Source organism: Procambarus clarkii, chromosome 37, assembly GCF_040958095.1.
Source record: "Procambarus clarkii isolate CNS0578487 chromosome 37, FALCON_Pclarkii_2.0, whole genome shotgun sequence".
Classification (NCBI taxonomy): Eukaryota; Metazoa; Arthropoda; class Malacostraca; order Decapoda; family Cambaridae; genus Procambarus; species Procambarus clarkii.
This window is the reverse complement of record NC_091186.1, coordinates 29129852-29140989: the sequence shown is the minus strand read 5'-3', so window position 1 is coordinate 29140989 and position 11138 is coordinate 29129852. Positions and strand designations below refer to the sequence as shown.

Genomic DNA, 11138 nt, shown 5'->3' with positions numbered 1-11138 from the left:
GGCAATGAAATTCTTCCAGAGGTCAGATCAACTGGCAAGTTTCCGTTCCCAATTTCCAGCAATTGATGTGAGAATATCTCAGCTGATGGATCATTTTGCAGCTGGACACACATATTTGTAGTTAATTTAAACGTCTTTACGTGGCGTCACAAAGTAGAGTAATTCAGTGTGGCATTTATTTCGTCCGCGGGTGTCGATCGAGGAATTACAGGTAATGTTTGCCTGAAATCTCCTGCAAGCAATATTAATGCATTCCCAAATGGTCTGATGTTTCCACGCAAATCTTGCAATGATCGATCAAGAGCCACGAGCGATTATTTGTAGGCCATTGTACATTCATCCCAAACAATAAGTTTGCATTTCTGCAATACGTTTTCCATGCCAGATCCTTTGGAAATGTTGCACGTGGGAATTTCAATGAATTGCATTTTCAATGGCAATTTCAAAGCCGAATGAGCAGTTCTTCCATCTGGTAGCAATATCGCAACTATTCCGGACTATGCAAGGGCTAAGGTTATGCCATTTTGTGATCGAAATGCTGCCAGAATCAATATAATTAGGAAGGATTTACAAGTTCCTCCTGAAGCATCTAAGAAGATTTCTCCAAGCCCGTTATTGACAGTTTGAATTATATGATTGTAAATGCCTTTTCGCTCAAGCGTTAGCTTAGGAATATTTGATTGCACATACGACAACAGATCTCACGTGGTGTAGTTTTGTTCACGACGCAATTCTACATCGAACGAAGCAGCATCAGATCGATTCGGTGATGGTATTTCCAATTGATTAAGAACTTTGTTCGCGAATTCTAAGCACAAATCTTCAGTCATTATCAACGCTTCATTGTAGATTTTTGCTGTGAAATTCATATTCATATTTCAATTTTCCTTGCGTATTAGACGGATAATATCTTCAGCCATGTGTGAGTTATATTTCTCCCATAACTCTGTTGGAGATGAAGGAGAGCCGGTGGTCAATATGATTGCAAGCAATGCACAAATTTGATTTGGATGTGACGTGTTGGACGCACATTAATGCATACATCCCAGTGTCGGTCGTTCTCCAATAAATTCCGAGCTTGACATGCACTACGGAAAGTGGCATGTGTTACGCCGCTGACAAATCTCGGTGGCTGGAAACACGATGGACCGAGCACACTTACCAACAGCTTGCGAAGACAGAAACATTCATCTTGATTGGGATGCACTGTGTACAGTCTGCCTGCCTATCGTAGTTCATTTAAATATGCCAAGTTGTCCGTCGACTCACTCTCCTCGTTTGGGTCGTTCAAATAATTTTCTACTGGGATTCTATGTATAATACGGAGGCACTTCCGAATACAGCTGTGTTTTCGCAAACACATCATTTTGGCATAACGTGAAGAAAGCAGTTAACGTTGTAGCCGGTGGATTCATAGCTGTTTGTTGCACATTTGCAGCTGTAAAATAAACATGTTGTCCATTTTCTTATTTTCAAAACAAAAACAAAAAATACTAACGAAATATTTATATTCAAACACAGATCAATCGTCACAGCTCAATTTCACCACCAATTGCACTGAAAAATAAGCATAACAGTTAAAAAAACGAAATGAAAAACAATGAAAAAAGAAACAAATAAGCTATGCCCATGAAATGAACGGTATGGTAAATAACACAGCTCAATTCCAACGCAATGTCACACAAAATAATTAAATCAAAAGGAAAATAAATAAAAATCTATGAAAATTCAATTTATCAATGCAATCAGAAACACTGAAATGGAATCGTAACATTATGTATAGTGTGTGTGTTGTTCGTACGTGCAACAGATGGCGCTGTTTTTCAAAAAAATATAATTTTATCGATCACAGGTGTGGTATCTAAATAGTAGGTATATAAAATCATGCACGTATATGATTGGAACGTTGTGTCAAAATTTTAAAGGAATCAGTGAAGAACTTTCGGAGATTACAGCGTGAGTTGCTCTTATATCCTACAGATGGCGCTGTTTTTCAAAAAAGCATGTTTTTTTCCTTTCACAGTTGAGGCATGTATATAGTAGGCAAATAAAAACACTCGCCTATTCGAATGCAACGTTGTGTGGAAATTTCAAAGCAATCGGTAAAGAGGTTTCGAAAATTTCCTTCACATGAAAAACACATGAAATACACAGTTTAAAAAAAGTACTTTTTTTTTCCCCGTCACAGATGTGACATATCTTGAGGTTATCTTGAGAGGATTTCGGGGCTTTTAGTGTCTCTGCGGCCCGGTCTTCGACCAGGCCTCCACCCCCAGGAAGCAGCCCGTGACAGCTGACTAACACCCAGGTACCTATTTTACTGCAAGGTAACAGGGGCATAGGGTGAAAGAAACTCTGCCCATTGTTTCTCGCTGGCGCCTGGGATCGAACCCAGGACCACAGGATCACAAGTCCAGCGTGCTGTCTGCTCGGCCGACCGGCTATATAAGGACATCTATATAGTATGTATATAAAAACCCCGTTCGGATGCGAATGGAACAATGTGTGAAAATTTCAAAGCAATCAGTGAAGAACTTTTGGAGATTAGCGATTTTGAACAAATGATCATTTTCATTTTTATTTATATAGATTTATACATTTAGGTACATCGTCATTTGTTCAGCTACCCTAGACTATGAGGGGAGTACACTGTGTCAAAAAGCCAAGCTACGTGATGCTAAAGATACCCATTACACAGGATGGTTAGTCATACTGATGAATGTGATAAGTAGTCATGGCACATAGCAGCAGTCTAGGGGGGGAAACATTCACTTGCGAGGACAGTACCATGGTTCCCCAGAATTTAATGATCAAAAGCTGGAAAGAGTGAATATCTCACAACAGTCGATGCTACACAATGTGTTAAATGGGTGCCGGTAGTACAGCCTGGTTAGTTCTAGACGCACAATCTAAAATTCCGGGAAACATTGCAGGCACAGACAGCCTCCTTAGTGAAAGTCTGCAAGTTCGAGGAAACTCAAAGTGTGGCAACAAAAATTAGACAGTCGTATCTGCTAGAGGAAGCAAGAAAAGAAAGAAAAGAAAAAAAAAGATGTGTTTCATCAGATGGAAATTCAAGACTTAAGTTTTGAGGGCACCACGAGAAAATAGCCGACACAAGGAACGTCGACTTTAAAACAGCAGCTGACTATGGCATGAAGTTCTGTCGTGATGGTGCTGGTCTCTGGAGACAGTCAACACGTAGGTTTGATTAGGAAAACACCAGAGTAGCTAATACTGATGACCAAACCATACAATAAAAGACAAACTAAGATGTTTCGGTCAGTCCTGGACCATTATCAAGCAGTAGTTTGTCAGCCGACTTTGCTCACAGATGGGGGACGGGGGGGGGAGGGAGGGGGGCTCAGAGCAGTGGAGTGAGAGCATAAACTGGAACCTCTATCAAGGCAAGGGAGGAACAATGTGAACAGTAATAGTTTCCAACGTTAATCTAGAAAATCTTATAAACTTGCCACCTCTTTTAGGAAAAAATGAAGGTCGTAAGGGAACAAGTCTACTATCTGAAAAGGATACTTTCACCATCCTGAAGGTATGACGTTGGGGACTGAGAATGAGTCACCTTCAGGACAGGATAATCATGAGCCTCGAGGACGTACTCTACATTCTCATGACAGAGTTAGTTCATGTACAGTTCGTGGAAGAATCCCTTGCACCACGTAAAGTTGGTAAGAGATGACCGAAGGGATCTCATTAAATGTTAGATACAATAGTTACAAAATGTCTAGTTTTCCCTTTTCTCCACGTGAGGTGGGGTGCATAAAAGTTGTTGAAATGTATACCAATATCTTTAGCTTTATTACCGAAGTTCATACTGAACATTAGCAAAGTTAATTATGCATGGAAGAAGAATTAGATTATGGTAACAGCTTTGAGCTAGTGTCGAGGCTGGAAGTTTGTATGCGCCATCGTGTTTTGCTATCTAATTACATTAAGTTTACAAATTTAAAGGGGGTGGGGGAATCTAGTGAGAGTCGTAATATAACAATCAATAATTAGTGTGCCTGGAGCTAGGCTGTGAAGCATGACGTGTAAACAATTTAAGTCTTCCTTGGCGAGTCAAGTATCAACTCTGTTTTCGGGATCTTTACCGGACACTATAGTCAAATACGCAATTTAGTTTTTGCAGACTAAATTCGTTACGTTATTATTCTTAACTTAAAATATCTTCATAAGTATTAGATGCAGCTCGATGCATCTAATGCTCGCAGTATTAGATGCAACGCTTTCACCTGATAATTACCTTACCATGCCTCGAGTTCATATATTTTAAGTTGTTCACTGTAATAATATACAGTATATTCGTTGAATGAAATATAACAAAGGTGTTTTGGCTTCCAGTATAATACTCTCAGTGAATCTTTAAACTGCAATCAGCAAATCGAAGCAAACTGCCCAAGTGCATTTGGCACAGATGTCGCATTATCTTACAAGTTATTAGATTTTTCACATTATATATGTTAAAGATTTTATTTATATACCAAAAGGGGTAACCGGTGGTGCCCGGGTCTGTCTCACTTCCGCTGCCCAACCACTTAGGGTGGACAGTAGAGCGACTGTCTTGCTTTATGCATTTTTGTTTAATTTTACATGCCAGGGCACACCACATAGATACAAAAAATCCAATAAAACAAGGGGCACCGAAGTACCATCACCACACAGAAGCACAAAACAACAGGTATCACAATAACTAGCATCAAGCAAGCACAATTATCACGTACATGTCACTCCTTAAAACGGAACATTGACAAGGACAAAACATAAAAGAAAAAATCTACAAAATACAGAGAAAATATACAAAGGGGTAAAAAACATTAAGGCACCGAAGCACCCCAAAACACACAACACAGCAACAAAATACCACACAACAGCTACATCACAAAACACAGCACAAGTACAGGAGAACATTAAAAGTACACGGTAGCACAATAACATAAATAATAACAGAAAAATAAGTACATAACAACCAACAAACACAGGGGAGCAAATGAAAAGTGCTCAACTGGCTCTTGGCGGAGACAAACGTGTCGCTTGTGAGCTCTTGGTTTGCTGGCCAGTGGTAGTTGGTGTTTGTGAGTGGGCCCTTGGGGCCATGCTGGCTGGAGGGATGGCGGCCCCCTTCCCCTCCCCCCCCCCCTGTGAAGCGGAGGGACATCATTGGCCTCGAGTTTACTGGTCCAGTGTCTTACCTGGCAGTTGAGGAGGTCATGACTGATATGTTGTGGGTGAATGTGGCGTCTGTGTGCGGCGTTTAACTTGTTTCCGGGAATCGAGCTGTTGTGAAATTTAGCTCCACGGCTGTGTATCGTGACTTCGTGGACCGCTATGACGGGAGGACGTTTACTCTCCCTGAAGGTGATGGTTCGGCGGAAGTGTCGGACAGGTGCAGTGAGACTACCTACGTGGCAGTTCATGGTGCTCCCTTTGAGTTCCCTGACTCCCTTTTTCGGCGTTACTTTACCCGGTATGGGCGGTTCTTGAGTGTCCGGATGAATGCTGTCTCCTCCGGGCAGTGGAAGGGTATCCCAAATGGGACCCACACTGTGGCGATGTGACTGAAGGACACAGTCCCTTCGTCTCTCCTGCTTCTGGGCTTCATGGTACGAGTATTCTATGGGGGTCAGCCCCGGACTTGTTTCCGGTGCGGACTATCGGGCCACCAGGCTGCAGGTTCTCATGCGAGCTGGGTTGGCCCTATGAACCTCTTCAGGGAGAAGAACTTTTCCCCGTTGCCAGTCCCAGACCTATCTCCAGGTGTCGCTGTGATGTGTGATGCTTCCCGGTCGTCTGGTGTCCCGTTGCCGGTCTTTGGTGCCCGCCTAGATGTGGTTGGAGGTGTAGGGTGTCAGGGTGGTAGTTAGTGAGACCCCGGCTCCCACGCCCTGCCACCCCTGCCTGCCCCATCTCCAGTCGTGTCTCCTGTGCTGTGTGGTCTAGTGCCCCCAGTCATCGAGGCTGCTTACTGACCTGAACTGTCTCCAGAAGCTGTGTCTTCGGCCCGTGTCAACGTGCACGCATTGATGTCTCACGCGGTGTGTGGTCCTGTTCCCCTGGTTGTTGAGACTGTGATGCTGAGTGATCGTGCGGTGCGTGGAGTTGCGCAGCGAACCGGAGTTTCTGCTGTGGTGCCTCCTAGCGTGGGTGATAGTTCCGACGACCTGCGACCTGTGTCCAAGCAAACCCGGCGAGTTTCAAGTCTGTCTCCGCCTCGTGGTGAGGCTTGGGTCAACGTCAGGGATTTTGGGGACTCCGGGGGTTCGTCTTCTGTGGATGGTGATGTGGGCGACGATAATGGGGTGCCTGCGGCTCCCGTGGGTCGTGTTGCGGTGGTGATGGGTTCTGTGGTGGGATTGTCGCCTGGTCCTGTGTTTTCTCCAGCTGTCTCTGCATCCTCGGTTGCTGGTTCCCCGGGTTGGGAGGTTGTGGCACCGGGAGAGGTTACAGTAGAGGGGGGGGGGAGGGGAACTTGGTGATGGTTCTTATGGAAGATTCTGTTTCAGTGGCCCCCGTGTCTCTGGCGTCCATGTCTGTGCCCCTTGTGGTTCCACCGCCTGCACGGCCGAGCTCTGTGCGGCCTCTCCCCGTGAATTCCGCCCCTGTAGTGGAGGGCGCCGAGCTGGATGTTGCTGACTTTATGTATCGACCGAGGGGATCACGGGGTCACGTTTCCTCGTCTGCGGAGGAGTGGGCTCGGTGAGATGCCTATAGGAAGTAGTGCCCTCGTTATCTATTTCTGGATAAATATTATGATGATTAAATGTGTGTGTGAATCTTGATTTGTGTTACTTTATTTATCTGTTTTGATGTGCTGTGAGGTAGGGTTATTTTTGTTCATGGGTTTCTTGCCTGGTTGTTGTTGGTTTCTACTGCTCTGGTGCTTTTACTTTTCTGTCTAAGTTTCAATGTTTACCTGTTTGTTTAAATTTTGTGTATTATACGACTTTTGTTTGTGTGTTTGTTTTACTGTTCTTGAGTTTTGTTCATGTGTTTCTTGCCTTGTTAATGTTGATGTTGATGTTTTTTCTGTTATGTTGTATTTATGTGTTTAACAAATAAAAAAATTAAAAATCACATAAAAAAATAAAAAATATAATATATAAAATATGCAGCACAAGTACAGGAGAATATTGAAAGTACACGGGAGCACAATAACATAAATAATAACAGAAACATATATGCATAACACAACCACCGAACACAGGTGCGCAAATCACAAATACAAAAACAGTAAAACAAATACAACCCAAGGCAAGGCCTTCAGATATTTATGTAGAAAATCCGCCTTAGGATACCGCAGACAGTACGCATTTCAGAGCCACCAATCCCCTTTGTCTAGGCGACGGTACAAGGTGCTGCATATACTCCGGAATCTTGAAGTCGTAGAAAGACCTCACGAGCTCCACCCATACAGGAGGCAGAGACAAGGGGTCCGGCGGCACACGGACCCCCTGAAACGGGGGCATGACCCCACAGCGGCCTCCGCCACGTCCACCACCCTCCCAGAATGGGGAAGCAGCACAGGAATAGTCGTCAACCAGGCCGCGACCCGGTTGTCGACCAGCCCGCGGCCCGGTCGTCGACCAGCCCGCGGCCCGGTCGTCGACCAGACCTCCTCGTTGCTGGACTGGTCCTCGACCAGGCCTCCACCCCCAGGAAGCAGCCCGTGACAGCTGACTGACACCCAGGTACCTATTTTACTGTTAGGTAACAGGGGCATAGGGTGAACGAAACTCTGCCCATTGCTTCTCGCCGGCACCCGGGATCGAACCCGGGACCACAGGATCACAATTCCAGCGTGCTGTCCGCTCGGCCGACCGGCACGACCGGTGTTTGTCAAGTTCTCTCCTGAACATTACGAGGGGTCGGCCAGTTATGCCCCTTATGTGTAGCGAAAGCATGTTGAACAGTCTTGGGTCTCTGATGTTGATAGAGCTCTCTCTCTCAGAGTACCTGTTGGACCTCTGCCCTTCAATGGGGGTATTCTGCACATCCTGCAATGCCTTCTGGCCTCATGTGCTGTTATTTCTGTGTGCAGGTTTGGGACCAGCCCCTCTACTATTTTCCACATGTAAATTATTATGTATCTCTCCAGTCTGCGCTCAAGAGAATACAGATTTAGGCTCTTTAGTCGGTCCCAGTAGTTTTGATGTTTTACTGAGTGGATTCTAGCAGTAAAGAATCTCTGCACGCTCTCCAGGTCAGCAATTTCTCCAGCTTTGAAAGGGGCTGTCATTGTGCAGCAGTACTCCACTCAAGAAAGCACTAGCGTCTTGAAAAGTATCATCATCGGTATAGCATTTCTAGTGCGAAAAGTTCTTGTTATCCAGGTCATTGTTACTAGGTCATGCTATGAGCGCGGGCCAACACCCATGCCAACATCACACGAACCCGGGTCCGAGACCTCCAGCGGGGAAACTTCCTCTTCCTGGAACAGGTTAACTCAGCATACACTTCGAGCATCACAACTCACAGCGAGGTGTCCCACACACCCACAACCAAAATAAGTCCCGGGCTGGCCCGCATAGAACACCAATACCGGGAAGTGACACTGGAGAAGGGAGGCAGGGGACCCAAAAGAAGCACCTTGATCCACTACATAAAAAGTCTCACTGCACACCTGTCCGACACTTCCACCGAACAATCACCATCAGGCAGTGTGAAGACCTCCCATCAGTGATGCACAAAGTCACGATACACAGCCGTGGAGAGGAATTTCACAGCAGTTCTACGTCCGGACACAAGCTGAACGCCACAAACCGACGCCACATCCATCAGCAACATATCACTCAGGACCACCTCAACTGCTGGGTAGGACAGCGGGCTAGTAAAATCCAGTTCAATTATATCCCTCCTCTTCACAAGGGGCAAGGGCGCAGCCATCCCCCAACCCGACCTGTCCCCAAGGGCCTGCTCACAAACAAAACCAATCACTGGCCGGCAAACCAGGAGCTCACAGCAACACGTCTGTCACCACCGGTGGATAGGCGTGGAATCCCTCCATGTAAGTCAGCGTTCGATCCCCGACCGTTCAAGTGGTTGGGCACCATTCCTTCCCCCGTCCTATCCCAAATCGTTATCCTTGTCCCTTCCTAGTGCTACATAGTCGTAATAGCTTGACACTTTTATCTTTTATTATCATCATATCCTCCTTCCACCCTTTTCCCTTTCCCCTTTCGCCCCTTCCCATCGTTCCTCCGCCTTTTTATCCTCTTCCCTCTCCCATCTCTTCTTCTCTTCTTTTTTTATCCTCCTTTCCCCAGTTTCATCCAATCACCCTTCCCTATGTCACCCACTTCAACCATCTTCTCCTTTCCTCTCCCACCTCTTCTCCTTGTCTTTCCCATCCCTTTGTCTTTCTGCCTCCTTGCCCTTCCCCCCCCCCTGCTCTCTCTCTCTCTCTCTCTCCCGTCTCGAATCTTTCTCTTTTCCATTTTCCATTCTCTCACATTGGGAAGGGTGTTGGATAAGGGTGTTGAGGGTTCACAGGAGGGAGAGTGGCTATCACAGGTGGGAGTCAGGTGGTGATAGTGAGGGAGCGCTTGGCCAGGAGGTGGTGTCGCCAGCACCCTTCAACTTGCCACCACTTGAACTTGAACCAGTGTTCGCCTAGCTCTGGGCGGAGGTGGACGTGTCGCCTGTGAGCTCCTGGTTTGCTGACCCATGGTTGTTTGTGTGCGTGAGCGGACCCTTAGGGCCGTGGCGGCTGGCGGGATGGCGCCCCCTCCCCCCCTGTGAAGCGGAGAGATACCATTGGCCTAGAATTTACTGGCCCAGCGTCTTACTCGGCAGTTGAAGTGGTGATGATCGACATGTTGCGGGTGGATGTGACGTCTGTGTGCGGCGTTCAACTTGTATCCGAGCATCGAGCTGTTGTGAAATTCTGCTCCACGGCTGTGTATCGTGACTTTGTGGACCGCTATGACGGGAGGACATTTACTCTGCCTGAGGGTGGTGGTTCGGTGGTAGTGTCGGACAGGTGCAGTGAGACTACCTATGTGGCGGTTCATGGTGCTCCCTTTGAGTTCCCTGACTCTTCTCCAGCGTCATTTTACCCGGTATGGGCGGGTCTTGAGTGTCCGAATGAATGCAGTCTCCTCCGGGCAGTGGAAGGGTATCCCGAATGGGACCCGCACTGTGGCGCTGTGCTTGAAGGACTCCATCCCTTCGTCCCTCCAGCTTCTGGGCTTCATGGTACGCGTGTTCTATGGGGGTCAGTCCCGGACGTGTTTCCGGTAAGTACTCTCGGGCCATTAGGCTGCGGGATGTGATGCGAGCCGGGTCGGGCCAGTGAACCTCTTCAGGGAGGAGGACTTTCCCCCGTTGGCAGTCCCACACCTGTCGGAAGGTGATGCTGTGGACAGTGTTACTACCCAGTCCTCTGTTGCCCCGTTGCCGGTCTCTGATGCCAGCCTCGATGTGGCTGTGGGTGTCGGAGTGGAAGGAAGTGCATCCCCGGCTCCCGCACCTCGGCCTCCCCTGCCTGCCTCGTCTCCTGTCGAGTCTCCAGTTGTATCTCCTGTGGTGTGTGGTCTCGTGACTCCGGACGTCGAGGCTGCGCCTCGGCCTGTACTGTCTCCGGCAGCTGTGTCTTCGACCCGTGTCGACGTGCACACTGTGATGTCTCCTGCGGTGTGTGGTCCTGTTCCCCGGGTTGTTGAGGCTGCGATGTTGAGTGATCGTGCGCTGCAGGGTGTTGCACGGGCAACCAGCGGTTCTGCTACAGTGCTTCCTAGCGGAGGTGATAGTTCCGACGATCTGTGACCCGTGTCCAAGCGTTCGCGACAAGCTTTGAGTCTGTCTCCGCCTCGTAATACGGCCTGGGCCGACGTCGGGGAATTTGAGGACTCCAGGAGTTCGTTTTCTGGGGATGGTGATGTGTGCGACGCTGTTGGAGTGCCTGCGGCTCCTGTGGGTCGTGTTGCAGCAGTGATGGGTCCTGTGGTGGGATTGTCGCCTGGCCCTGGTCCGGTGTCTTCTCCGGCTGCCTCCGCGTCACCGGTTGCTGGTTCCCCGGGTTGGGAGGTTGTGGCACCGGCACAGTTTGCGAGAGAGGGTAGGGGCTTGGTGCCGGTTCTTACAAATGCTTCTGTTCCGGCGGCCTCCGTGCCTCTGGCGTCCAT

The 11138-nt window shown here is 47.7% G+C and overlaps 1 protein-coding gene across 1 annotated transcript; it reads right to left on the bottom strand.

Moving 5' to 3' along the window:
- Positions 1-10268: 10268 nt before the first annotated feature.
- On the bottom strand, positions 10269-11138 carry LOC138371894 (uncharacterized). Its single transcript, XM_069336942.1, has one exon. It carries the CDS (start codon positions 11136-11138, stop codon positions 10269-10271), a length of 870 nt encoding a protein of 289 aa, XP_069193043.1.

Coding starts and splice junctions, on each gene's coding strand:
- LOC138371894 (XM_069336942.1), bottom strand. CDS start 11,138: ATGGACGCCAGAGGCACGGAGGCCGCCGGAACAGAAGCATTTGTAAGA.